The 27,669-nt window shown below is 59.5% G+C and overlaps 1 protein-coding gene across 4 annotated transcripts; it reads right to left on the bottom strand.

The window, feature by feature from the left end:
* Positions 1-542: 542 nt before the first annotated feature.
* On the bottom strand, positions 543-26,785 carry PLXNB1 (plexin B1). 4 transcript variants are annotated; one of them, XM_054481781.2, is made up of 38 exons: positions 26,670-26,785; positions 21,956-22,008; positions 20,179-21,291; positions 19,439-19,621; positions 19,005-19,133; positions 18,779-18,879; positions 18,347-18,479; positions 17,901-18,057; positions 17,521-17,629; positions 17,338-17,446; positions 16,252-16,932; positions 15,920-16,042; positions 15,593-15,715; positions 15,125-15,218; positions 14,867-15,039; positions 14,587-14,738; positions 13,027-13,132; positions 12,712-12,848; positions 12,264-12,440; positions 11,857-12,028; positions 11,480-11,722; positions 10,612-10,788; positions 10,387-10,535; positions 9,781-9,881; positions 9,454-9,671; positions 9,155-9,333; positions 8,951-9,017; positions 8,575-8,721; positions 7,592-7,760; positions 7,180-7,283; positions 7,021-7,105; positions 6,630-6,802; positions 6,272-6,432; positions 6,030-6,177; positions 3,723-3,787; positions 3,519-3,594; positions 2,417-2,491; positions 543-1,280 (listed from the first exon to the last, which is right to left on the bottom strand). In XM_054481781.2, the coding sequence occupies exons 3-38, from the start codon at positions 21,283-21,285 to the stop codon at positions 1,176-1,178; spliced, it is 6,408 nt and encodes a 2,135-aa protein (XP_054337756.1). In that variant the 5' UTR covers positions 21,286-21,291; positions 21,956-22,008; positions 26,670-26,785; the 3' UTR covers positions 543-1,175. The 4 variants fall into 4 exon arrangements, 3 of the variants coding, with proteins under 3 accessions (XP_054337756.1, XP_054337755.1, XP_063517267.1); XM_054481780.2 differs by lacking the exon at positions 26,670-26,785 and adding an exon at positions 25,915-26,285; XM_063661197.1 differs by lacking the exon at positions 26,670-26,785 and adding an exon at positions 25,212-25,627.
* Positions 26,786-27,669: the final 884 nt, after the last annotated feature.

Raw genomic sequence — 27,669 nt, 5'->3', positions numbered from 1 at the left:
GACCAGATAAGACAGTCTCCAAGCTCACCTCCAGCGACAAATCAGGAAGAACCATATAAAGCGGCCTTCATGGAGGCAGACAGTTTAGGAGCTGGCCCTAGGATGCCCTGATTTGGAAGGCAACACAGAAACCCTAAGTCCAGGAAGAGGACCATGGAAAACAGCCCTCGAGACCCCCTCTGCCTAGAGTTGCCTGTAATTATGTCATCCTTTCCTAGTCCCTTTCAAGATAAATAGAACATGAGTGGAGAAGTGAGAATACGCAAACTGCAGATAAAGCAGGCCCCCTTGAAGAGACTGTAGACCCCTCTATCTCGGTCACCCCCCCTGCCCCAGATGGGGTTCTTCCTTCACGGAAGATTTGACCTCACCAGACCCTGCCCAGGAGTCAAGGAGAGCCTCAGCCAGCCCTGCAGTCTGGGATATGATGGAGGACCATGAGACTCCCCAAGGGTGCAGATACCACCTCCCCCTGGTACCTGCCAGGCATAGCTGCTGTCCTAGTAGCCGGGGGCTGGGCTGGGCTCACACATCAGACTCAGTGCAGTGTGTTATCCTTTAATGAAAAGCTGGGTCAATGGAGCCACCACTCTCCCCAAGACCCCCCCTGCAGCAGATAGCCCTCACCATGGCTACCTATGAGGCAGGGCAGCCCTGTGGCAGCCAGCCCTGCTGAGGGGTCAGTTTGTAGTGGCCTAGGAGAGGCGTTCAACTCTTAGACCTAGGATGTGGCAGCAGCAACAAGGCCAGAGGCAGCTCAACTGAGGTCAGGGATGGTGGAGGAGGCAGACAGGAAGCGTGGAGCTCTCCTCCTTCCTCTCCAAATCCCAGTGTGGCCAAGGCCAGTGTTCAGGAACAGTACAGTCTCCCCAGGGGCCTGGAGGCTCTTCCGGCCACTGTCTGAAAGCCCTTAGTCCCCAGGTCCCTGCAGACCAGTGTCACAGGGTCACTGGACTCGGGGAGCAGGCTGGGTACTACCCCATGAGCCTTGAGGCCCCGGGCCTAGGAGGTGGATCCAGCAGTGCCAAGGCCAGAGCCACCAGGAGACTGGGAGTCGCCTTCCACTAACTCTGCTTGTCAGTCACTACAGGCACCTAAGAAGGTGGCCTCTCCCCAGAGCTTCCAGGGCTGCCCAGGCCAGGCTGAAGCAACAGCTGGCCGTGGCTCCTGGGTCCCTATAGATCTGTGACCTTGTTTTCCACAGCAGCTGCAATCTGCTGGAGCCGATAGCCCAGCTGCATCTTCTGGGCCGTGCCATCCTCCTCCAGGGCAGTGATGATCTGAAACAGAGACCGATGCCATCAGGGGAGACTTCTTTGGCCAACGTGTTTGCTGCAAAATTCAACAACCCTCCTAAGACGTTGTGGCACGAGTGGGATAGAAGGCCAAGAAACCCAGCCGGTCACTTCATGTACTTTCTGGGACCTCAGGGCCTCGCTGGCGGGAGGGGTAATAACATCAAAGTCACTGTGGGGTTTCAGGATGAATAAGGTAGGAAATGAAGGACCTGACTCAGTATCGAGCCCCTCAGAAGCCCTGCTGCAGCCATCCTGGCTAACCCACCCACCAACCAACAGCATTTCCCAAATTCCTGTCTGCCCGGTGCCAGACAAGGGGCAGAGACCCAAGAATGACCAGACACATGTGGTGGGAAAACAGACACTGATCAAACACGAACCACAAATTGGGGGCTGCCACCAAGGGGACCGGTAGGAACCAGAGGGCAGCAGCACTTGGGAAAACAGCTACTGCCCACTATGTCTCCACGAGGGGACATGCCTGCATCACACCCTGCCTCCCCCACGCCCCATGCCATGGCCCACACCATGCCCAGGAAGGCTGTGGGCCATGAGGCAGGTTCCTCATCTCTGAGCAGCAACAGCCATGTCACTGGTGCCACACAAACATCTAAGTGTACTATTCCACCAGGCATCCAGCAGGTTGACTGGCAGGTGCTCAGCTCTTCAGGCACAGCCCAGGGATCCTCCAAAAAGCTTCACCAGCTCCAGTGTACCCTTACACCCCTGGCCCTGTGCCTGGACTCTCCTCTTCGCAGCTCATGCAGCCAAGCCAGGCCTGCACTTGCATGTTGGCCATGCCCAACATGCTGCCAACTCAGCAAATGCACACCATCTCCAGGCCCTGGTAGACCCCTTGGCCCCCACAACCAACAGCACTGTGCCTCGCCATCCTGCTGGGGAGCTGGAATGGGGAGCAGTAGGACAGGTGAGAGCACAGCCAATGCCAGGAAGCCCACTTGGAAAACACTTCCCAAGCCACCGAGGGGCCCGGCCCTCCCACTACTCTGTCCCTGGGGAAGACCAAAGCCCCCACCATGAGTCACAGGGTCAGAGCCCCTTAAGTCTCCTGGGAGGCCTTGGGTCAGCCTCCCAGTCGGGGTCCAGGGCCTGCCCACCTGGTCATAGTACTTGTTGATGTACTTGTAGAGTTCATGCAGGGCCACTCGCGCCCCGAGGTCTCCGGAGTAGTTCTAGGGAAGAGGCCAAATAAAAGGTGAGAGAGACGAGGGGTGCAGACAGCAACAGGAGGCAGCCCAGGACCCCAGGGAAGGGTTGGGGGAGAAGGGGACCTGAGAGGTAGAGAATGGGATGGGCACTACAGTGGGAAGCAGAGTCCCCTCCATGGCCCAGGGACCCCAGGCCAGGTGTGCCAGACGGGGACAGAACAGGACAGAGCAAGGGGGCCTCCTTGATAGGAAGACAGCCCAGGTCTACCTGCTTCAGCAAGGTCTGGGGTTTCCACTGAAGCCCTGCCTCTCTCGCCCCCTTGAAGTTCTAGCCCAGACCCTCTGCCACCCAGATGACTCCAGAGCCAAGTGGCACAGATGCCACTTGCAGGCTGACAGCCCAGCATGATTCTGCTCTGGCCTAACTCAAGTATTTCCTGAGGTCACTCTCAGGCCCCTCCATGGGGACATCTCTGAGCCTCAACTTCTTCACCTGGACGATGGAGTTGGTGTCACCTAGCTTGTGGAGTTTTTGTGAGGATCAAATAAGACAATCAAAGCACCCCATGAAGGGCTTCACACACAACACCCCAAAATTATATCTGCTATTAGTGTTGTGGTTGTCATCATCATCAACATTTCAGAAACATTGTTCATAAACTCCCTGGAGTTACATTTTAGGGCTGTTTTAGGAATGGGAGAGGTGAAGGGGACACCTGTGCCACCAAGGGAGGCACAGCAGTGGGAAGACGCATGCAGGCAGACCCAGGCAGGCCTGGGGCTGAATCCCAGCTACCTTGCAAGCGCCTGGCTGAATCAGGGTACATGGCAGCTGCCAGGACAAGACCCCTGCTTGCTCTGTGATGAGATGGTGGGAGCCCTGGTCTTTCAGTGGCAGTTGGAACATTCTGCATTTATGTTTCCTGCCCCAACCAGCTCACAGGGCTGCTGAGGTTCCCAAGGGCTTCCCTGCAAAGGGGCAGTGTGAAGGGGGCAGGACCGTTGTGGCAGGAGGCCTATGCCCAACCCAAGAAGCAGAGGGAGGCCTTACCCAGGACAGTTCAGCCAGGACAGAGTTCATCTCTTGGTCGCTGGCTGGGACAGTCTGTCTGATGTCTGCATAGTACCTGCCAGAGAGCCAGGGCACAGCAGCTGCTGGGTAAACAAGCCCACTCCCCCGCTCCCAGCCAGAGCCCATCCCCCGAGCCTCAGCTGCACACACCCTCCAACCTCTACCCACCCCACCCTCCAGTACCTTTCCACCATCCGCTTGTACCGGGGGATGTCCCGTGCATACAGAAGTTTGTTGATTGGGGAGTCCTGGACATAGCAGGAGGGCAGCAAAAGAGGAAGGAAGGAAGGATGAGGGTCCCTGTTCGAGTGATCAAGTGTCCTGGGTTTCCCAGTACTGCTTCAGTTTTGAAAAGGAAAAGTCTCAATCCCAGGAAGCCCATGAGTCCCGGAAAACCAGGACAGGTGGTCACCCTCGCCTACTTCCTTCCGCAGGAGCCTCTGCTGCTCCCTCCCTTCCACCAATGTCCAGTCTCTGATGTCATCGGAAATCATTTCTCAGCTCCACATGCCACCATCTAGATCCAGCAAGAGCCCAGTACATAGGGCAGGAAGCGTGCTGTTCACTCCCAGGGTCATCATTTTAAAAATGAGCAAACAGACCCAGAACATTACCTAAGCGGCCACAGACCACCTCACTCCCCAGTGGCTGAGCTAGGATTTGAAGCAGGTCTGTCCAGTCAGTTTCCACCACTTTAACACACCTAGACACAGCCTCTACCACTGAACTGGGTTCAAGTCCCAGCAGCCATGGGCTCTGGGCAGCATACTTCTATTCTCAGGACCTCTCCTCATCCTAGAGCTGCTGGGATGGTGAGAATATCTCGAGGTGGCACTGTCCCCCGTGAGCAGGGATCCAAGGCCAGCTCCTCTGTCAACCTGAGTCAGGATTCGCGCCTTCTCGACAACTCCCCATGGGGGAACCCTTGGCATTCCTTGTTCGGACTACTCCTGAGCTACCCAGGAACCATTTGCTGTTCTGCTGGGAAGGGGAGGTACTGGGAGGATCTGGCAAAAATCCCAGCCACCACATAGGGTCTACCCTGGAGGTGGCCCTGCGGGTCCTGGTGTGGCCCTTTGATTCTTAGCTCATTATAGGCATGATGACAGCATGTGGAACAAAAATGGCTCCCAAAAGAGTGCTACAATTTTGGACAGAACTTTCCGTTTTTGTTTTTGTTTTCAGACAGGGTCTCGCTCTGTTACCCAGACTGAAGTGCAGTGAACAGCACAGTCATGGCTCACTGCAGCTTCAAACTCCCAGGCTCAAGCGATCCTCCCACCTCAGCCTCCCTAGTAGCTGGGATCACAGGCACACACCACCACTCCTGGCTAATTTTTCTATTTTTTGTAGAGACGGGGTTTTGCCATGTTGCCCAGGCTGGTCTCAAACTCCTGAGCTCCTCAGGCGATCTGCCCACCTCAGCCTCCCAAAGTGCTGGGATTCTAGGTGTGAGCCACTGTGCCCAGCTAATTTTGATTTTTCCCAGAGGTGTAGGGATGTATCTCTCAAGAAGTCCCAAGCCAACTGAGACCTGGGGGTCTAGGCTAAGCAGAGCCCCACTCATGGACCTGCAGAATCACACAAGGGCCCTGCCTACTGGGTGCTTGAGCAGACACCTTGGGGACCTCATATGTCAGGGGACTCCTGGCTTTGACAGCTGTGACAACAGACTCCCAACCTCTGTGCTCCCGGACGGCTCAGACCACTCAGTCTCCTGTGCTTCCCAGCTCCCCTCCTCACACATCCCTCAAACCGTGACACCCCCTGAACTCTCTTCCCTACTTCCCTACTGGCAGGCAGACACCTCCACCACCCTAAGGAATCAAACCCACCCAGCAGCCCAGAGCTGCTCTGGGATTGAACAATCCATGTCTCTATCTGGAAACCCCACAAACACCAGACTCACCTTCTCCAAGTCTAAGCTTACCATAGCCAGAGGCCCAGGGATCATGTGTGACCCACCTCCTTTTTCCTCATCCCCCACATCCAACCTTCAGCTTCTGCCTGCCCTGCACCCTCCCACCCAGCTTGAACCCAGCCACTGCTTGTCAGGAGGACAGCACAGCGCCCTCTTGGGACTCCCTCACTCAGCTCATCCATCACAGCAGCCACAATGTTCCACCAAACTCTCAGGTCTGGTCACACCACTTCCCTGTTCCCAGACCTTCTGTGGCTCCCACTGCCCCAGGAGTGAGTCCTGACCAACTGGCCCTGGCCTACTGCCACACCTGGTCAGCATTCTATGCCCCAGCCACACCAGGCTGTACTTGCTGCACACAACTTCACCAGTGAATTGGCACACAATGCCCCCTCCTCTTGCTCATCCTTTAAAACTGAGGTGGCCCCGGGATGAAGCCTTGGCTTGGGAGGTCAGAGGTCTCCCCTAAGCCCTCCTTGAAGTTCTCAGAAAAGCCTGGAATCTGAGTGCACACACAGCACTGTCCACCCTCACCCATCCCCCTCCGCGTCCATCCCAGACTCGCTCACCCGGCCCAGCTTGTGGTCGGCCAGGGTGCAGGCATCCATGAAGGTCTGTGCAATGACAAGGAGCACCGCATCCATGTTATCAGATGTTTGCACGTCGAACACAAACTGCGGGTTTTTTATTATATTGATCCAGAACCTCAGAGGCAAGCTGCGGGTGGGGCAGGCATGGCCAATGAATGTGCTGGGGAGGCAGAAGAGAAGACCCCCCACACACACCTAGAGCCCACCCAGCTCCACCCCACCTGTTGGTCTTCCAGATGTGGATGGTGTCCTGGTCGGAGATGCCATGCTGCTGGGCCTGCTCATCCAGCAGGTCAAAGAAGTACTTCACAGCAAGTGGCACGGGGCGGCTGGTGCTGAGAATCACCTGGAATAGATCATCCACGAACTTCTGCAGGGTGCCCTGTGGGAAGGAAGAAGCAGAGAGGTGTGGTCAGCAAAGGGCCCTCAGCAGCAGCCCAGCCTCAGACACCCCCCGGCACTGTGCCTGCACGAGCCCCACACCACCCCCAAATCCCACGAGTGGCCATGCTCTCCCTCAGCCCAGGCCCCACCACCTTGGCAGGCCCCGCCCCACCACCTTGGCAGGCCCCACCCCACCTTCATGGACAGCAGGCGGGTCAGGTAGATCTCAGGGATGGCCTTGGCACGCTCACGCTCCCCGCCCCGAAGGCTGCCCCTCCGAGGCCTGGGCGGCTCCGGCTCATCACTTGGCTTCACCAGGTGCCAGGGCCGGATGCCCCCCTCATCTACATCCTCCAGCATTGGGGTCCCTGTACCAAGAGCCCACAGCTGTCACCCCTCCCCAGGTGCCACCTCCCCAGGCCCCCTGTTTCTTGCCAGCTCTCCCAGGGGTGGGGGCACCTGGTTGAGGGCTTTCCTGGGTAGAAAGGAAATAGGCACAATCCTGCCCTGAGGCCCAGAAGACCTTCCCCATGACTCCGGGCTGGGCACAGCAGGGGCAGAGGACCGTGATGGGGGTGGTACTCACGCTCTCCAGGGACATAATCCTGGTTTTCCCGGAGCACATGCTTGGTGAGGCAGGGGACGAGGGCCACAGTTGCTCCATCTGGGACCTGCTGAGCACAGCTGGTGATCCCTCCACCAGTCCCACCCCACCATGCCCTCCTCCAGCTCCCACCCCTCCTACCTTGTAATGTTGCAGTGTGTTCAGGCGCCTCCACAGACCCTGGACCTCAGAAGTGACATCCTCGTCAGAAAGAATGAGGTGCCCAGCCACCCCAGACCGCCACTCTGCAAGGGCAAGGCAGAACTGGGTGCAGGGCTGGAGGATACCCTTCCCCTAGTGGAGCCCATATCCTCTTCCACAGGGACACCAGCCCCTCCATCATGGGGCAGCCTTACTCAACCTCTCCAAAGACCAAGAGCAGGGACCCCTCCCCAGATGAGAGGCTGTCCAACAAAGATGTTCCAAAGCCAGTTTCTGCCTGCCTCCCAGCATCCTCCCCACCCTGAGTGATGAGCTGTCCCTGTAGAGCTGGTCCAGGGCCAGCCCAGGCCCAACATTGGCTCAGGTCCCCAGGGGCTCTCCACGCCCTCACCAACATCAAGTGTGCGAGGGTCTGGCCGCTGGGTGAGAGGCACTCCTTTATAAAGCTGGTCTAGCATCTTCTCCTTTGCCTGGGAGATGGTGTCACAGTCTAGAACCTTCACGGGCACGCCCTGGGCCTCTCCTGCCCCAGGCCCCACAGCCAATAGTGCATTCAAGGTCTGTGCAGGACACACAGGAGCCATCAGGGTTCATGTACACTCAGGATGACCAAGACACAGGCCAAGGGCAGGGACAACTCATGAGGAGCTGCTGCCTCCAATCCCCACGCACCACACAATCCCTAACTCTTGTCTCTTCACCTGCCTGCCTTCCCCAGGGACAGCAGCTTCCTCCCCATTGTGACCCCAGCACCTAGCACAGTGCACTTGTAAACGATTATGGGGTAAATGGCAGGAAAAAATGAGTGAGCACAAGTCCCTCATCACTCAGATCCCCAGGTTCCTGGCTGAATGGGTCAGGCTGATGGAGCTTCGGGAAGCCTGCATGAGCAAATATTCCCACCCATCCGACAGGGGAGGGGTTCAGCAGGCCTGAATGGGGGTTTCCACAGGAACCCTCGTGCGTAACTAAGGGGAAAGCAAACCCAGAGAGAAGTGCCTGCCAGAGTGAGGCTGGCTTGGTGGGCAAGGCCGCATCCCTGGTAGGAGGACCAGGCAGACAGGGTCAGGCCCTGGCACAGCTCAAGCCCATGGTCTAAGGTAGGGCTGGCTCCTCCCAAACCGTGGTTGTGGCTACCCTGGTTCCATCCCTAGCCTGGGGCACATAGAGGCCTTATCATCAAAGTCTGCCCTAAACTGCTATCCTGCTAAGCTAGTCTGACGGGCTCTCTCCAGCAGCCAGCCAGAGGTCAACCCAGCTCTACATCCAGGTACCCACATCAGAAGCTGGTGTCCAGACCCCACACACCCACACACTCTCCACCCTCGCCCTCACCGCACTCAGACTGCAGGCCACACACTTGCACACCCTCACCAGGGGACGGTACTCCACATCCTCTCTGAGCAGGCGGTTGTCGTTCAAGGTGTATTTGGCCTTGCCTGTCACACTGTCCACTGGCCCCTTATCCACTTGATGCTTAATCCCTCGAAAGAGCATGTACAGAGGCTCCCCTACAGAGTCCTAGGAGAGCACAGGCAGTTAGGGCCCCCCCGGCAGGTGGCAGAGGTGTATGGGACATGATGCACACTGGGGAAGGGGACAGGACATGGGCTTAAGGGGACTGAGGACAGGCTGAGCAGGCGTCTATGCTCTGGCACAAGTGTCTGAGCTGCATGCTGGCTGAGGGCTTAGCAGTTTGGAGGGCCTGACCCTCCCTGGACAGGAGCCCTGTCCACCTCTGCCCCCTCACCCTCACGAAGGTGTACAGACAGATGGACATCCAGTTGGTGAGCAGCTTCTCCACCACGGTCTCTGTCCTGAGATGATGGGAAAGGGGAGTGCCAGGGTCAGTAGGTGGGGCTGCAGGCCTCTCTATCCTGCAGACCCCCCAGCCCGAGGCCCCACCCCAGCTCCAGCCGTCCAGGGCCCACCCAGCCCCAACAGCCACACACACCTGCGCAGCATCAGCTTGGGGTTCTTGGCCACATACTGGGCAACCAGGTCACTGAGCAGAGTGCGGAGGATGTCAGTGAAATACTCAAGCTTCCCATGCAGAGCCACGGTGAGCAGAGATGCCACGTAGGCACGGTCCCGAGCTGAAAAGGTGCGCTGGCTCTCCAGCGTGTGGATGAACTGCAGCCAAAGAGAAGGGATGGGAGAAGGGGGTTGGGGGATAGAGGGGTGGGCTCAGAAACCATGTCCTGGAGAAGGGGCAGGGCCAGGGGCAGGCCAGGAAGATGCAGGTTGGGGCACCTTGGTGAGGAAGAGCTTGCTGTTGAGCAGGTTAGAGAGCTGCCCCAGCCCTTGCTCCACGGTGGGCCGTCTGCTCTCAGGCACACCCAGGTCCCGATGCAAGGGCGACTCGCGGTGCCCAGGGAAGAAGATCCTCTCTGCATACACCTTGTAGTCGAGGAAGGGGATGCCACTGCCCAGGAGGTCACTGGTGAGATCGGTCATCTCAGTCATGAGGTCTGTTAAGCAGAAGAGGCCAGGTTAAGCACCTGTTAAGCACCAATCCCATGTGACGGGAGCGGGTTTGGGCAGAGCCCTGGAGGGCAGGGCCCCTTCTCCCAGCCACACCTGTGAATTCCTTCTTGCAGCGATCCCGCACACTGCTCTCCAGATTCTCCAGCTGGATCTGAACCTTCTTATAGTCCCTCAGGGCCTGCTTGCTCTTCCTCCTGCTCAGCCCCAGGGTCAGGAGTGGATGGCCGGATGAGTCCTACTGGCTCAGGCCTGCCTGACGATCCCCAGGCACACCCTGGCCTCATCCAGCACAGTCCAACGCAGCCATGCCAGCCAAGCTCAAGCCTAGCCCAGTACAATTCAGCCTGTCCCCTCCCAAGCAAGTCACACACACCCATGCCCTGTCTAGCCCAGCACAGTTTAGTCTCGAGATCAGCCAACCACAACCAGGCCAAATCCATCCCACAACCTATTTTTATAAATAAAGATTTGTTAGAACACAGCCACTTTCATGTGTTTCCATGTCGTCCCTGGCTGCCTTTGTGCCACAGTGGCAAAGTTGAGTTGTTGAGCAGAGACCACTTGGCCTGCAAAGTGTAAAATATTTACTCTCCGGCCATTTACAGAGAATGTTTCCTGACTTCTGGCCCAGTCTGTCCCTTCCCAGTCCAGCCAGATCCCACGACCTGCCCCAGCCCAGCCACATCTGGCTGCACCCACCTGTACATGAGGACAATGATGATGACACCCAGAGCCAGAAGAGAGGTGCCCACCCCCAAGCCCACCTGGGCTGCCACAGGAAAAGCCCCAGGGCTCTCGCCGTCATACTGCACGTGACCCAGGGAGAAGCGCAAGTTCCCCATCTGCACCTGTGTCGGGAGCCACCTGTGAGCGAGGGTTCGGCCCAGGTCAATGCCCAGCCCGGCCAGGGACCTGCCCACTGACCGTGAACTCAGGCAAAGAGTCAGGTGCCTCTCGGAGGGCATGGTGCCGTGGCAGGGGCTGCTCCACGGGGGGCTCGCAGTACAGGTGGTGCCGCGTCAGTGTCTTCACCACACAGGGGCCGTCCCCTATCATAGCCACCACCTCCTCCTTGGACATTGCAAGGTCCAGGTTCTCCCCCTGGAACAGAGGGTCACCGATCAGTCACTCAGGACCCTTCCCTCAGATCCTGTCCTCCCCAAATGTGGGAAGGACCCTGAGACCCACTCCCAGCAGCAAAGCTGACAGCCTCTCGGCACCCTTCCCGAGTGCAGGCCAGTCACACGGTGTCCTCCAAGCTGCTCCTCATCACCCTTTGCTGCCCTTTCCTATCTTTCTTCTCCAGAACCTGCCCAGTTACCTAACAAAGCCAGAGCCCCCAATCTGTGTCTGATGACTCACCAGGGGGATGATGATGGCGTATCGACCTGTGGTCTGCCCGCATGCCCATCTGCTGCCCACTGTGTATGTCCAAGACACATGCCTAGCACATGTCCATGTGAGCCAGGCTGCCAACGGGGGTCAGCCCGACGGCCTACGTGGACCACACCACCCAGCTACTGCACAGGCCGAACATACAAATGCAGTCATTCCAGAGCCTGCCACGGAGCGCATCAGGACCCGGGCCACCAGCCAAGCAGTCAAGCTCGTGCCAGATGCTAGGCTAGGCACCCCCCACCAGCCCCCTCTGTCCCCACCACAGCAAGGATGAGGGGCCATGTTCATCCACCGGCCCTTGCTCTACTGTCTCGGCCTCTCCACCACACACAGCAGTGCTGTCCAGCCAAGGGAAGGGTCTCAGGGCCCTGCCAGGTCCAAGTAGGAGCTGTACCTCCACGGAGAACACACTCCCAGGCTTGTGCCGGAACGGCATGGTGGGGTCCTCAGGGTTGAGTGGCTGCAGGGTGGGGTCGGCCTCGTAGGAGAAAGGTGTGGGGTTCAGTGTTGCAAAGTCAAAGACCAGGTTGTCAAGGATAAATTCCACCTGGACCCAGGGGTCCTCAGGCAGGCCTGGCAGGGCAGGTGTGTGGCACGTGATGAGCTGGGAGGAGTTGACATGGCATGGCTCCTCAAACTGGAAGGAAGACAGGCAGGTTGACGAGGGGCCAAGCAAAGATGGGAGGAGCCTCCTCTGGCACCTGCTCTGGCTGTCCCCAGGGTGTGGTATGGGGCAAGGGGAGACTGTAGGGGTACCCAAGGGTGTCCTACTTGCTGGCCACTGCAGGAGGGTCCAAGGGAACACGCCGTCTCCGGGACCACGCGACGCCTCCGTCCAAGCCCCTGGCTGGGCTGCAGCATTCTCGAGACCACGGTCACCCGGATTCTTGGCGTCTGTACCACGTCCAGATTCTGGCCACGGACCCATATCTCACGTCCTCCACTGAAATAGACCATGAGCTTACGTAACGTAAGATGGCTTATGTTACCTGGACCTAAAGCACAGCCCAGTCCCGGCTAGGTCAGCTCAGCCCCAGCCCCAAACCACACGACCCCTTGCCCCTACTAGCAGCATGGGATTCTCAGTGCACCAACATAAAGCCCTACAAACCCCCACATAGTGGAGCTGCAAAGATCTCCCTGCCACCTGCCATGCAGCCACGCCCTTGGCCCAACACCTGAGGAAGCTCTTGGTGGGGCCAGCAGAGGTGATGTTGGGGTCGAAGGTGTACTTGAACTGTCCACGTTGAAGCCTCCGCTCCGTGGCCCCAAACCACACAGCCACAGGGAGCGTGGCAGGCGTGGGGCGTGGGCTGGTCTCACACCGCAGTTGTTCTGACTGCTGCTCCGGCAGCCTGGGAGGGGAGGTGGGAATGAATGCAGGGGCGCAGGCAGGGGAAACTTGGACCACTCAGGCCCCAGCTGGCTTCTCTCAAGCGCTGACTGCAATCTCCACCAGGTGTCCCTGGAGGTGCACTCCCACCACAGCTGGCTAGGGAGGGTCTGGCCACTCTCTGAAGGAGCAGACTGGCACTCTTCCCCTTTCTGCTCTCCCCAGGATCTCAGACCCCTCCATCTTTCCTCTGGAGCACATGGATTTTTGCAGGATGAGGAAGTGGCCCTCACAAGTGACAAGGCTGGTCTCCAACCACCACTCGGATGTCCTCCAGACGCCCAGTCAGGAGCTTGGAGCCATTCAGGGTGAGACGGGTGCCCCCAGCTCTGGGGCCGCGGGCCGGGAAGATGGAATGGACCTTCGGGTCCTGTGGGACAGACAGGGAGAGAGATGAGCATCAGACCAAACACAGGGAGGCAAGGACAGCCTGAGAGACAGGATGGCCCAGGACTGGGAGCCCCACCAAGGCATAACCAGATGGGTTGAGAGGAGCCACCAGAGAGGGTGGCCCGCTGGCAGCTGGGGGTGGCTCAGCAGTCAGGTACCTGGTAGGCAAAGTCGTGCTCTGAGACACCACGTCCTCTTCCCGGCACCTCCACCGCTGCGGCGCCGGCCACCTCCTCCCCACTGGCCCCGGTGATGCACACGAGGCTGTAGGCACAGGGCAGGCTAGGGGGTGCCAGGCTGCATCGAGGGCCCCTCAAGCTTACCTGGCAGCCCCTCTCCCTGCCCCACTGTCAGGTGGTCTTCCCCTTCCCATGCTCCACAAGATTGACAGAGACCCTCTCTCACTTTGGAGGGAATTCTTTATGACACATCAGAAGGCCTTGGTATCTGAGAATTAATATTTGTGGCTTCAATCATTTAAGTTCAACCCCAGGGTCCCCAATAAGGAAGAATTTATCTGTGGCATAAATTTACAAAGGGGCCCTGTCAGCCTGGTTGTGGGGCGAGCTGCTGAGCAAGTGAGTGGGCACAGCTAGCTGCCCACGTCCTCCGCCACGTCACATGCACAGTACCCACTCAAAGCATGGTAGAAACTTGATTTATTCAGGAAAAAGTCCCTAAAAGCCTCTAGTCAGATAGGGGAATACAGGTGAAAGGAAAGTGAACCATCTAAGAAAATGCTGGTTCTTAGCCAGAAAATAGAAGCTTGGGCAAATTAACTTCCAGAGTGCTAAGCCTGCAGTGGCTCAACTCAGTGACACTGTCACAGTTGTTGCAAACACTAGGAAGACACAAGTGACATGTGAGCCACCCAGGGGAGGCTCCAGACAGAATATATGCTAATTGCTTCATAAATCACAGTAGTCTTATGGTCTGGAACACTAACAGTCTAGATAGTCACCGTAAGTTCTCGGTCATAACACATTCAGGGGACACTCCGTGCTCCAGGAGAGTGGTTCCTTGTTTCAAATACAGATTTGGGGGCCCCACCGTGGGCCTCCTGAATCCAGATGTTTGCATTGGTTTGGGACAGGGTCTGCAGGTTACCCTGATATTCAGCCACGTTTGGGCCCTGCTGCTTGTGGACATCTCCTTAGGAATGTCCTGCGTGTGTACCTTTGGGGCCTGCAACCGCTGTCCAGGTTACCATAACCCAGGAGCCCCAGGAAGGCAGCAGGGGTCCCTAGAGACGACAGTGGAGCCTGGCCCTCGGCAGGTGTGCTCTTCTGAGGTGTGCCTTCCAAGTCTACCTTCCTGAAGAGCCTGGCAGCCCAGGACAATGCCTGGGGAAGAGTGAGCTGGTGAGAAGGCCAGCCCCTGAGCTTATCTGTCTGATCTGAGGGTCCTGCTGCCACAGCTATTAATATATCCACAGTCCCTCAGAAGACCAGGTGAGCAGAGCAGGAAGCAGAGCCACGAGTCAGTTCTGGGCAGTGACAGGCCCAGGAAGGATTCCGCAGCAGCCCATGCCAGGAACCTACAGGTGTGGTGGGTGCTCAGGGTCTTCACTGGCAACGCTGGCACTCGGGCATTGTGGCCAGAATCAAGGAACAGGGAGGGGGGGGGCAGATGAGCGGTGGGTGGGAGGCCCCAGGCAGCAACACCAACCGCAGAGGCCCTAGGCTGTGCTGTGCTCCTGCTGGGTGCAGCCAGCTTACCTGCTGGAGACCTCGTACTCCTGGGCATCCACAGCACAGGGCACTCCAGCCACCGTCACCATGCCCAGCACATCCTGCACATGCTGGCCCAGGTTGGAGCCCCTGATGGTGACACGGGTGCCTCCGTCTATAGGCCCAGTCAGTGGCTCCACCTGTTCCAGGACAAGGACTGCTCACCTCTACTCAACTGGAAAGGCAGCCCCAACCTCCCACCTTTGGGCCCCCACACCCTCCCTCTAAGGGCAGCACTGAGGAAGGGATGGCCAGGCTTTCAACAAACCGAGTGGATGAGGGGCGCTGGGCACTGGGTGGCCACAGCCTCAGCCTCACCACAGGCCTCCCGGGTCACACAACGTGGATGCTCCCCCTCACACCACACACAGCCATACTGGGGCATGGCAGTTTGGCAGCGGCTGCAGTCTCCATGTCCCACGGAACAGTCATATAGTACCACTGGGGGTGGCAGAGACACATGTGAGAGGCAGGCCTGGGAGAGCCCTGCTACCACCGCCAGCCCAGCAGCCCGCAGGTGGCTCACCATGCAGCCCCTCAGCACTGTCCACACGCAGACGGCCGGCCCGACGCAGAAACAGCCCCACACGGAGCTCTGGCTGCAGAGCCTCATAGCTGAGCTGGAGAAATGGGAGTGGGTTCAGAGTCAAGCACCGGGGGAAGTGTCAGGCCTGGGGAGGGGTTAGTCAGAGAAAGGACTAAAACGACCAGTTAGGAGCATAGGGTCAGAGGGACCCCATGGGGCCACAAGTTGGAGGGCAGAGCCAGAACTGGAGTATGGGGACCCCATGGGGTCTCAAGTTAGAGGTCAGAGCTGGGATGCAAGGATTCCATGGGGCACATGGTCAGAGGTCAGAAATGGGTGTGGAGACTCCCTCAGGGCGACAGGGTCAGAGCATGGCTCTGGAAAGTGTGGTGCAGCCAGCTACAGTTGGCAGCCAGCCTGTGGCCAGTGCAGTGCACCCGTGCCCACCCAGGCGCTCGTGGTGTGCACCTGGTGCTGCTGGCAGGTGACATGGCACTGGGTATCTGGAGGTGGCTCACACTCGACCCGGGCCTCAACCACCACCTCGAGGCCCTCCAGCTCCATCACACACTCATTGTCTCCTGGGCCGTCCTGAGGGCAGAGAACACAGCTGTTGGGCAGCTTCAGGAGCTGGGCCCAGGGAGTCCTGCAGGTCACCCAACAGATCCCCCACCACAGCCTCTGGGTTGGAGTTGAGTCCTCGGACTCTGCCCTCTTCCTGCTCCCCAGGGCTTGTGCAGAGTTTGTCAACAGCTAAGGAAGCTGCAAGGACAGCAGCAGGCAGGACACACTGACCTGGAAAAGGTGCAGGTTCCTGCCTAGCAGCCGGATTTCCCGCTCCACATGGACCGGCATCAACGTGGAGCCCTGAACGCTCTCCACACAGGGGCAGGAGCTTGCCCCCGAAGTCACCTCTTCCTGCAGGCACCAAGGGCAAGGCAGTCTATGGAGCCCACCCTGCCCAGCTCAGCCCTCTGCCTTGCCAGATTCCAGGGGCAAGGCCGGTGTGGGGCTGCAGACTCCACCCTGCCCCTCACCCCTCCCAGTGCAGAATCACAAGGCAAGCTAGGGGTAGCGTCTTCCCCACATCCCCTCCCCTGAGGCCTACTTCCTGGGCTGGGCCTCACCAGCTCCCAGAGCCCGGGGGTGTCATACTGGTAGTCGAGGCTGGATGGGAGGATGAGGGGGGCGGGAGGGCCCTCAAGCTCTGCTGAGTCTCCATCACCTGAGAGGAGGGTGGAAGTGGAGAAGGCGGGTGCGTCACCCCCCGTCCACTCGTCCGCCTCAGGCAGCTCGCCGCCTTCTCTCGTGAGCCAGTCCAGGGCGGGCTTCACGGAGCCCATGGCCCCTGGGAAAGTGGTGGCAGGAACAGTGGCAGGGGGCAGGTCCAGGGGCACTGTGGGATGAAGGGCCTCGGGGCCAGGGTCTGCAGGGGGCACTGCTGCTACCTCTGAGGGTGACAGCGGGGAGGCCAAGAGGTCCTCAGGTGTGGCTGAGGGTCTGAAGTCAGTGGGGGCGGGGAGAGCGGTTCCAGGTCCATTTGTGGGGCGGGGAGGGGAGGGCTCCTCATGGAGAGGCGACTCTGTGGAGCCAGGGGAAGATATGGGGCCAGAACCTGCCCATGGCCCCCAGGGGCTGAGCAGGGAAGGACTGGCCCCAGGTGAGATGTCCGAAGCTGTGGCTGTGGAGGGAGCCCCAGGCTCCACAGGAAGGGTGTCAGGAGCAGGGGTGACCAGGGCTTTGGGGGCTATGGGTGGGGAGGGGCTGGGTCCATCTCTTGCAGGAGGGTCTGGGGAGACAAGCGGGCTCTGAAGGGGGAGGCAGAGGAAGACAGGAAGGGCCACTCAGCAGGCAGGCGCGGGACAGGAGGCAGGCAGGCACAGTGTATGTTAAGAAGAAAGGAGACCAAGGAAAAGAGAAATAAAAACAGCCCATTAATTCTCCACAGGAGAAAACTGCGGGGGAAGGCTCCAGGGGTGTCTGTGCCAAGGTGGGGCATGAAGGCCAGACCTCCCTTGCCTCTCAGCTACAAACGCCCTCTCCCAAAACAGGCAGGATGTATCGGCGGTTGTTCTCCAGGGAGTCCGTCACACACAGCGGCTCTGGTGCTCAGGACAGAGCCTCACATAGGCAGACAGACCCCGGGCCATGAGAAAAACTCACACTGGGACCCTCAAACCCCCCGGTATGGCCCAGCCCAAAGTCACACTCACCTGATGGCTTGCAACCATGGGCCCGGCATCACACGAGGCCTTGTGTGTGCACAGGTGCTGCCAGACACACCAGTTACACCCCCAGCGGCTGCTCACACAGGCCTGGCACCTGCACAGAGCACAGCCATGGGGCAGGGGTCGCCACGGGGAAGCCCAGGCCTAGGGACAGGGCGAGGAACTCACTGCGCAGATGGGCGGAGTTCAGTGACCGCCACACAGTCATAGAAGGAGAGGGAAGTTTTGGCGATCACAACGGCACCAAACCTGAGCTCCACGCTCACGGATACATAGTCTGCAGAGGAGGAGAGAAGGCCAGTGTTAAGCAGCAAGGAGGTGCACTGAGACCCAGAGCCGATATCCTGAGCCCTTGAATGGGGAAGAGGACCCGGGATGAGGGAACACAGTCCAAGGGCACAGAATGGAGGCTTCAGGTGGTTGGGGAGTGAGAGGACTCAGAGAAAGGCATCCATTCATGGCTCTTTGCCTGGATTCACACTTTAACCCCACCGCATCCCCTGAAGCAGGGCCTGGCCCCCCCCAGGCTGGCCCATTCTCTCACCCACCGGCTCCTCTCGGCAGCACTGGGGCCTCCCTAGGGTCTGGGGAGGGGCACATCACACCAGAACCAGTCAGCAGGGCAGGACTCTGATGTTCCCCAAAGTGGCAGGAATATGACTCCCCTGGCCACAGGGGTGGCAGGTCTGGCACTGATAGGAAAACCTGCCAAGAGAGCCGGGGACACACTGTTGGGGCTAGTGGGCGACAGACCAGGGCTCACATTTATGGGGCACCCAATGTGGGCAGGCACCAGCAATCAACAGCCCTCAGGCCTCCCCAGACACCCTCTGGCCTGAGTTAGAAATAGATGGGGAAACTGAACTCCTAAAAGAAGTGACTTGTGTGAGGCCATGTGGTATCTGGCATGTCTGACACCAGGATCCAAGATCTCTACCCAGACCTTGATGCCCAGAGCCCTCCCCACCAGGGCCCTGCCTATCTGATCATTCACCTCCCTCGTCTCCTCTCGGCTGATGTTGGCAGGACTCATGGCTGCCACTTGCAGACAGCCCAGCTCAGGCTGGAAGCTCCATAGCCACTGCTCTGGGCCCTGGCCCCTCGAGCACTCAGAACGGTGACTGCACCTGGGCGAGAATGACCAGTGTCTATCTGTGACCCTCACGGGACACTGCGAGTTCATAGGGTAGGGACTCCTACAATCTGGAGGACCTGGGCAGGGCCCTAGAGTGGGCATGATACAGGCTCCTGTGTCTGCCCTGGCAGGGCACTGATGCCCAGTGCACAGGATGGGGGTGAGGAATCGGGGTGTCTGGGGATCAGGGGTTGAGATTCAAGGGCTAAGGGTCGGGAATTCTGGACAGGACAATTATGCAGGATCATTGTGGGCTTGAGGCTGGGGCTGGGATGGGGTCAGGAATCTGACCTGCCAAGGAGCACGCACCACCCACAGTATGGGTCCCTGTGAGCAAGGCAAGATGCACAGTCCAGGTGCTGAGCACAGGAGGCCACGGGAACCTTCAGAAGCTGTGACAGCAAAGAGGACCTGAGGCCAGCAATCCAAACACCAGTGGCTCACCCACAAGTGGGTCCCTGGCCCCACCCAGAGGCCCCTCCCAGCAGCCATGCCCTGGCTTGTGCCTGGCACTCACTGTGCTCTGGGTCATGACATACAGGTGCTCAAAGGTCCCATCAAAGGTGAGGTCTCTGCTCACTGCAGACCCCTGCTGGATGCTCTGTGTGGAGTATGGGTGGCCATCGCTCCCTGGGCCCAAGTAGACCTGGGATCAGAGACCACAGGGTCTGGGACCCAAGTCCATGGCCAGAGGCCCAAAGCCTTCCCCTCCTCCACTCAATCGAAGTAATTTACAGATAGAATTTCCTCCTGGGCAGTCACAGGTCATACCAACCAGCCTAGCGGGGATGGAGGAAAGTCACAGGTAAACACCACCCAGTCCTGGGGTGAGGAGCTCAGGTCATCTCTCCTGGCCCAGGGGTCACAGGGATAGCTTAAACCAGGCTGGGTCCCTAGCAACCTGTTCCTTCCAGATGGTGGGGCAGGGGCCAGTACTTCCTGTGGGCTCACCCTGTGCAGCTGCCCTTGACTATCACCCAGGAAAGCGATGGTGTGTCCATCTTCCATGGTGACTGCCACAGCTGTTAGCTGAGTCCCTGGCCACTCCAGAATTGGTGTGGCTTCCAGCGGGACCCGGCTGGCCATGGGGCTGGGCGTGTGGTCTGAGCCACAGGGATAAGCATCCAGGGTGTCCTATAGGCAGCAAGAAGCATCAGGAAGGCCCTCCCTGGATAACCTCCTCGGCCACATCCTCCCTGGACAACCTCATTCCCTCCCCCAGCCGCTCTGGTAGCTCTCCCTATACAACTGTGTTTTCTCTGCTGGCCCTCCTGGGACAACCTCATCCCCACCCCCAGTCTCTCTTCCCTTTTTTATCCATCCTGAGGCTACAGCTCATCAATCCCGACCTCACCTTCCTCTCCTGCTCAAGAGCCAAAGGTCTCATTCCATTCTAGGTCCCTGTCCCTACCCAAGAACCCCCAAACACCCTCCCAATCCACCGACACAAGTGCCACCCCTCCAGCATCCTGGTCCAAGCCCATCCAGACACTGCTGCCACCCGCATGCCAGGTTTGTGGTAAGGTACCCTTCCACTGCTCAGCCAACACAGGAAGCACTTAATATCTGCTGATCTGATCATCCTTGTGCTACCACCAGCTGCCCTAGGACTCTCTGGGCAGCTCCTTGGCTGCAAATGCTTGGCCAGTGGCCTCAGAGAGGGGGAAAAGTGGGGCAATACTGGAACTCACCACTGGCAGCTGTGCACAGTCAGAATTCACATCATACTCGATGTAGGCCACCTCGGTCCCATCCTCAGCACGACCCTCCCGGGTGTAGCAGGCATCTCGCGTGCGATTAGCAAGCCGGTCCACCTCATCCAGGGGGAAGGCACAGAGGGCAGAGGCTCCAGATGCCCCAGCAGCCGCCGATGGGGGCCGGCCCACAGTGGGGGGTGCAGCCGAGGAGAAGGCTGCAAAGAGCACCTCCCCATGCGCCACCTCCCTGGACGTGGCCACAGCTGCAGCCTGGATCAGCCCGTAGCGGCCACCTTCGCAGGCCAGAGGCAACTCCACATAGGAGTAGTAGTGCTGGTCCCGGAGGCACACTCGAGATACATAGGCACGAAAGGCTCTAGACTGAGCCTGCAGGTCCCGCCGCAGGAACAGGAAGTAGGCGCTGGCCCCACGTGCAAAGGCACTCACGAAGTGGTGGCTGTACTCAGAGAGGCGGCCCACTGCCAGCTTGGCTGTCTCTTCATAGGAGAAGGCAGCTTGGGGGTCCGGCGGCCACAGGGCCCGGGTTGTGATGGGTGGAATGCCACCCCCCACACCCCTGCTGGTGTATCCTCGCCCCACAAACAGGAGGGGCTCCCCTGCCAAGCCCTGGGCTACCAGCCCCACGGTGCTGACCGCAGGATCATTGGCAGCCACATATTGTGTGTCCCCAGGCCGCTCTGGCCGCAGCAGCAGCTGTTCGAGCTGCCCCAGGCGCCGCTGTTCACAGACCCCCTGGTGCACGCTCCCGCACACCACCAGGGCCCCTGGGCTCACCAGGAGCAGCTGGTTCGGGTTGTTGGTAGGCTGGGCCTGGGGGCACTCATCAGGCATCACAGGTGGCAGGCAGTCCCTGCTGTCTAGCACAGGGCCGGTGGACACTGTGGCCTCCAGCTGCAGCCCAGGGCTCAGCTGGAACAGGAAGTTGGTAGCCCCCAGGTAGAGGGTGCCTGAGGTGGGGTCCCTTGCCAGATGCTGCAGATACGTGCCATTGGGAGTGAAAGCAGCTGGTGGAAGGGGCTGGAGGGTGAGGACCCACCCGGCCCAGAGAGCCTGGAGAAGAGCTGGGCCCAGAGCAGGCATGGTCACCTGGCAGGGAGAGAGGTCGAGAGAGTGGGGCTCACGTGGATGCCAGAGCACCCTGGGGCCACTGGTAAGGGATAGGACTGTGGCATTGCCAAGATGCTCCTCCTAACCTACGGGGTGAGCAGACGAGGACCAGGCTTCTTAGATAGGCACTATGTCCAGGATGACCCCAGGACCACACACTAGAACGAGGTCAGAAATTAGAGACACTTCCTAGACAACACTGCCCCATTCTCTACAGGCACGATTCTCTCAGGAGACCTGCACCCCACTCACCATCCCCCCAGATCAGAGGGTGAGGGGCTGAGAGGCCATGCCCATGAAGCAGGGTCTGGATGGGGCAGAAAAGCAGGTGATGGGAAGGAGGGGCCCAGACCCCAAGAAAGGAGAGGCTCTACGTGGATGAGGGTTTCCCGGGCAGAAGGAGGAAGGAGAGGGAGGTCTCCTGAACCAGCAGAATGTTAGAAGCAAGACAGGAGTTGGGTGCAGGGCCTTTCAGGCCAGGAATCCAGAAGGGTAATAACCACAGAACCAACAGGCTTGAGAGACGGGAAGAGTCTCCAGCTCGGAGGGGTGGGGCCTGAAGGGCTGCACCCCACCTCCGAGAGCCCTCAGAATAGGTAGGAGTCATGCTGTTCCTAGATATCTAGTGTGAGGTCAGGCTCACCTGGCAGGGCCGGCTGGATCAGGAGACAACAGCATGACCCGTGTGGGAGTTACCTAGCAGGGGGGAAAGCTGAGTGTGAAGCTGGGGCCTGGGCTGCAGGCACGTGGAAGCCCTGGGCTCCCCACTGGGGAGGCTGCACAGAAGCACCCCCTCCCCACCGCCCAGCCTGCTGGTGGAGCTGGGCCCAGCCTGGCCCCTGGCCACCAAACACATTCCACAGAGGACGCCTCCTCAGAGCCCACACGAGGAGGGGGAGGGCAGCAGAGCCAGGCACCCGAGGGGCCTGGGAAAGGTCAGCTAGGAAGGAGCCCCACGGCTGGCAGGGCCCAGCCAGGCCCCCAGCACAGCCTTCTCCCTGTGAGGTCCCTCTCTCTGCTCAAACTCCACCCTGTAAAGGCACCCAGGTACACACCCTCTACATGGCCAGGGGCTGTCCCAGCCCAAAGGGCCACCAGCGCTTCAGCAGACAGGCAGTCGCACAGCAAGATACATACACACCACCCACCCTGTATGTATACGCCTACAACACACACATACACAGAGAGAGAGAGAGATGCAGATGCCATCTATACACACAGCACAGTGACACACACAGACACAGCCACCCATGTTCAAACACCACATGAAGACACATCCATATAGAGACAACTCCCCCACACAGAAACACACTGCAGGCACATATGTCACACTCACCCGAGACATTCAGACCACCACTCACATTTAGACATACACACGCACACTCATGCACACGCCTCTCGTTCGAGAGTACTTAGTTGGAGCCCTACATACTAGAGAGCTGTAGAAGCTGGGCCATCTCTTGCTATTTCCTCTCCTGCGGTTCAGAATAGTGCCAGGGCCCAAGATGTGGGGCAAGTGGAGTGTGTCCTGGAGGAAGGTGCCACGCCTGGCTGTTCCCAGGCCCATCCCCAGGACCTCCCCAGATTTTGGGTGCCTGCTTTCCACACAGACCCCTTCTTGGGCCCCAGCTGAGGCTCCTGAGTCCCTGAACCAAGAAACTATGGCAATACCACCTTCCCCAGTGGTCCCCAGCCAGGAGCACCAAGGTTGGTGAAGTGCTGGGACAGACAATGCATCTCAGACTGGGAGACACTTCCCCTACTTGCCTGTGCCCAGGCCACGTTGCCCAGCCCCTCCCATCACCCAGCTGCCAAGCTGTCTGTGCAAAATATCCCAAGTGCTTGCTTCTCCCAGGTCGGCTCATCCTAGCAGAGGCCTGAGCAGGGTACTCCTGAGGCTGCCCTGAAGTGAACACGGGCACAAGGCTCAGGGAAGGGTCCAGCAGCCTGGTGGAAGCCAGGACACTGGCCACAGCCCGGTGGGAGCAGGGGGGCCGTGGTCACAGCCTGGCTGGGCACTGCTCCCGAAATAGCTTGGGGGTTTCCATTTTTAGTGTGCAGAAAACAGGGCAGCTCTATGGGAGCAGGAACAAGGCTGCCTCTGTTTGCCACCCAAGGGGGCGGGGGGAAGGGGGCAGCAGAGAAAGTCTCGAACCCGGCCAGGATCCCAGGACTGTGGCAAGACCAGGCTGCCCAGGAGCCCCCCATCTAGCTTCCAAGGGATGAGGAAAGAAAGTTTCTTCCCATGGGAAGACAGAGTCCACCTGAGGATGGGCAGAGGCCACCTCTTGCAAGGGGCTACTGTTCAATTCTCCTGCCACCGCATGCCAGGGATGGGCCTTGGGCACAGGGTCCCATAGTTAGACCAATACTCACTCCTACATGCTTACAAATATTTGCTCAGAGCCTACTGCGTGCCAAAGTTCTCCAGCCCTCAAGGGGCAGTAACAAAACCACTCCCCATATGTGAAATCAAAACTGCATTGATGGATGACAGAGCCTTGGGAGATGAAAAAATGGTAAAAAAAAAAAAAAAAAAAAAAAAAAAAAAACCACCACTGGATGAGGAGACAACAGGAAGAAATGGGCGGGATCAGAACAGCTCCTGGCCAGGCCACTAGGAGGTCGGCCGCTGACCCACTCCAGGGAAAGTGGTCAGGCTTCTGCAATCAGTCTCCCCGTAAATCAGGACCTAGCATCCCCTTGCCCCTCCACACATACCATGGGTGGCGGAAGGAGGAGAGAAAGAAGAGCAGTGACTTTTTCTCCTCCATTTCAGGCACATGGATTTCACTTAACCTCTGCCACAGGCCACTGAGCAGCTCCCAGCCCCTCCAACCTAGCCTCCCAACTCCCAACTTCTCAGGACTTTCCTTGAGCAAAATTGGAGTACACCCCTCCCCCAAGAGCCTCTGGGGCACCCCAGAGCGGGAGGGATAAAGGCCTACCCCTCCAGTCCACACCTCTCCCACCCGATCCATGCCAGTGCTCCCCCACACATGCCCTTCGTTCCTGCCAGCCTGAACTGCAAGCTGCTTGGCTCCTCCAGCCGCCGCACAGGCTCTTGCCACTGCCTGGAATGCCCACTCCCTCGCTATCCCATTAACTCCTACACCAACCATCTTCTCCCTGGGGAGCCTCCCCTGTCCTCCCAGGCTCCTGAGGAGGCCGCTGCATGCGGTGGACAGAATGGACACACCTAGCCACCACCCTGACAGGCACGGCCGCTCTGCCTCAGGCTTTCCGAGCCTCAGATTTCCTAGTTGTACAATGGGAGGCAGGATTGCTCTGACCAGTAAACATGATACAGTGTGTGCCTGGCATTAGTGATATCAACCAGGGTCACCTTTCTCTCTGTTCCACCCTCCTACTCTGGACTTGAAGCTCCTTGAAGGCAGGGAGTATGGCTTCTGATTCAGAGGCCCCAGCAACTTACACAGACTTCAGCACAGACCAGATGCTCCCTGCATGGTGAACGAACCCCCATTTCACAGCCAAAAAAACCCAACAAGTAGGTGAGATGGGGGCCCACAATCCCTCCAAGCCACTTGGTCTCTCAAAGGGAAGACATTGGTCCCACTTTTATTAATGACCAGGCCAGGGCAGACTGAAAAGGCTGATCTAGAACCGGACCTCACATCCCCAACTTACACAGCCAGGATCTCCTGCCCACTCCCAACATCTGAGGCCCTGCTCAGGCTCCCAGCCAAAGCCTAACTCTGCCTGTGCCCAGTGATCCCCCACACATGCCCTGGAGTCTCTTCTGGGCCCACCCTACTCTGAACCTTTTCAGGGGGCACAAGACTGCCCAACTTCTGTCTGTAGAGCGAGCACCTCCCGGACCCCCATGGAGCTGTCCTCGACAACAAAAGGGGCTCACAAACCCCGCCATTGCGCACCTGCAGAGGGGCCATAGGACAGCCCACATTTGCCTTGCCTGCCAGTTAGTGGGAAACCGGCCTTCCCGTTTCAGCCTCCTGCTCAGCTCCCAGGGTCCACTACAGAGATGAGTTATTCATTGACAGTGCAGTGGTGCCCGCTGCCCGCCCTGTTTTGTGTGTGTTGAGGAGGGGTGGGGAGATCCACCATTTACCAGGCACCTGCGATGACCCAAGGCGCTCATCGATCACCCACTTAATATGTCTGTGTGTGGAGAGGAGGGTCCCCCCCCCGCCCGGGGGTCAGGAGGCTCGAGGTCCGCCTTTGTCAGTCCCACCGGGAGCAGCCAGAAAGGGCTGTTACTACTAAGGGGAAGCCCCGACCTCCCCACTTGGCTCGTCCTTGACCCTCCCCAACCCCTGGACCCCGAGGCGAGGACCCCATCAGTGGCCCTGGGAGGGCGGGGAAGGGGCCGGCCGGTCCCCGGCGGCGACGGCGAGGAGGGGGCGCGGAGGAGCAGCTCCACCTCCTCAGTCTCCCAATCGCGTTCCAGGCGGAGCCGCCAGAGTTTCCCTTCGCGCGGAGAAGTGTGGTCCCAACTCTCAAAACCAAAGCCGCCCACCACTCACCCAGGCCGCCCCTGCCCGGCGGGATCGGGGCCCCGGCCCGTACAACCTCGGGAGCCCAGTTCCTCGCCGCCCTGGCCCCGAGCCCCGCACTCACCACCCGGCCGGGCCCCGCGGGATGTGCGCGCCGAGGCGGGCGCCGGCCGCTCCCGGCTCGGGCTCTGCGCGCAGCGGCCTCTCCCCGGGTCTGGCGGAGCCGCAGCTGTTACCCGGAGACCGAGGGGCGGAAAACTGCGCCCGCTGCCCGCCCCTCCCGCGCGGCGCTGCCACCGCAGGGAACAAAGGAGACAAAGCCGCGTCGGCCGGGCCCGGCTCCGCTCCTTCCCCCTCGCCTGCCGGGCTGCCCTCCCCCCGCCCGCCGCCCGGGCCAGGCCGGAAGCAGCCCGGAGAGCCGGGCGCGCGGCCCCGAGCCACCCGGGACCCCGCATTCCAGCCCCGCGGGCTCCGCATCGGCCGAGGGCTGGGGACCCGACCCCTCCCGCACGGGGGAGGGCGGGGGCGGGCTGCACCGCGGCGGTCGCCATGGCAACGCGGGTAGCCCGGAGGGGTGAGGAGTGAACCCCGGGAGCCAGAGCTGCCCCGCCCAGTCGGCCTCACCTGCTCGCCTCCTTGGAACCGGAACTGGGAACTTTCCCAGTTGCCAGGGGCCGAGGCGGGGGATCGCGCTCCGCACCCGCAGGTGCTGGTGGAACAGCGTCCCGGCCTCTTCCCGCCCGTCCAGAGCCGGGTAGCACCCGGGTCCCTCACCTGCCCGACCCGTTCTCCTGCCAGCGCCCGGCCTCGCCCCGCGCCCGGAGCTCCCTTTCCCTTTCTTACCCGGCTCCGGTGGTCATCCTCCCCAACTTTCTTTACCTGAACTCCAAGACGCCTTGTTTCTCCTCTGCGCACCTGGCCCTGCCCACCGCCCCTGCTCCCAGTACTCCCCAACAGCCAATCCCTCCTTCCGGCCCCCACCTCTGGCTGTTTGAGAAGAGCATGGGCTTTGGACCTGGGCTTGCGCCATCAACTAAGCCATGTAACCTGACACCAACCCCCCCCCCCCCAGCCTATTTGCTCACCAGTAAGTGGGGGTGATACCACCTCTAGCGGGGCTGTGAAGGCAGAGAACCTGGGCTGCAGAGGCGCACAAGCAAGGGCTCACTTCCTTCCTTTCTTCCCAGCCCAGGACCCAGACCTGGACCCACCCCAAGCTGAGAAGCGTTGGGCAAGTCTCGGCTCCCTCACTGGCAAACACCTGGGCCTTCTGCAGGAGGAAACGCTGGCAGAAGGGTTCTCTCCTGGGGACCCTTTGTCTCCTGTGCAGGGCCCTTCACACCCTGGCATGCCCACGGCTAACTCAGGAGCCAGAACCTGGCCCATCCTATTAGGACTTTTGGAGGACTTTGGCTCAAAGCCATTGGCACAGCTTCCTGGGAGGCAAAAATGTCACAGGCATCATCTGAAAGCCTCCAAGGCCTCCACAGGCTAGGGGAGCCTCAATCAGGAGGTTCAGGTCATCCACACTGGCTACTGCCCTAGAGCTACAGACACCCTCTTCCCACCTCCCGCCGGCTATCAAGGGTCTCCTGTCAGGTCACCCCTTTTCCTCCACTCCCACTTCCAGCACCTGAGTCGGGGTGCTTAGCACCTTGTCTGCACCAGCATAGCAATCCCTCCCTGGATCCCTCACCCTTAGCCTGACCTCAGACTGCCAACCTGGCACCCCGGGCCTCTGACCTCATTCTGCACAACACCCCCACACCCATCACCACCCCAGCCAGGACAGTCTGCCCCAGTCCCTCACCCACTTTGGCTTTCCTGCCTATGTAGCTTGTAGGAGCCCCCTCCACATGCACAGAATCCCTCCCTCCCC

The sequence above is a fragment of the Pongo pygmaeus genome, chromosome 2, assembly GCF_028885625.2.
Source record: "Pongo pygmaeus isolate AG05252 chromosome 2, NHGRI_mPonPyg2-v2.0_pri, whole genome shotgun sequence".
NCBI lineage: Eukaryota > Metazoa > Chordata > Mammalia > Primates > Hominidae > Pongo > Pongo pygmaeus.
This window is presented reverse-complemented; position numbering and strand designations above follow the sequence as displayed.

What these genes read in the sequence shown, in the direction of transcription:
- PLXNB1 (XM_054481781.2), bottom strand. Translation starts at nt 21,285, where the DNA reads ATGCCTGCTCTGGGCCCAGCTCTTCTCCAGGCTCTCTGGGCCGGGTGG. An exon ending in GCCGAGAGGAGACGAGGGAG is followed by an intron (nt 18,058 to 18,346) that starts GTGAATGATCAG and finishes CTCTCTTGGCAG; the next exon opens with GTTTTCCTATCAGTGCCAGA. An exon ending in CTGCAAGAAGGAATTCACAG is followed by an intron (nt 9,672 to 9,780) that starts GTGTGGCTGGGA and finishes TCTGCTTAACAG; the next exon opens with ACCTCATGACTGAGATGACC.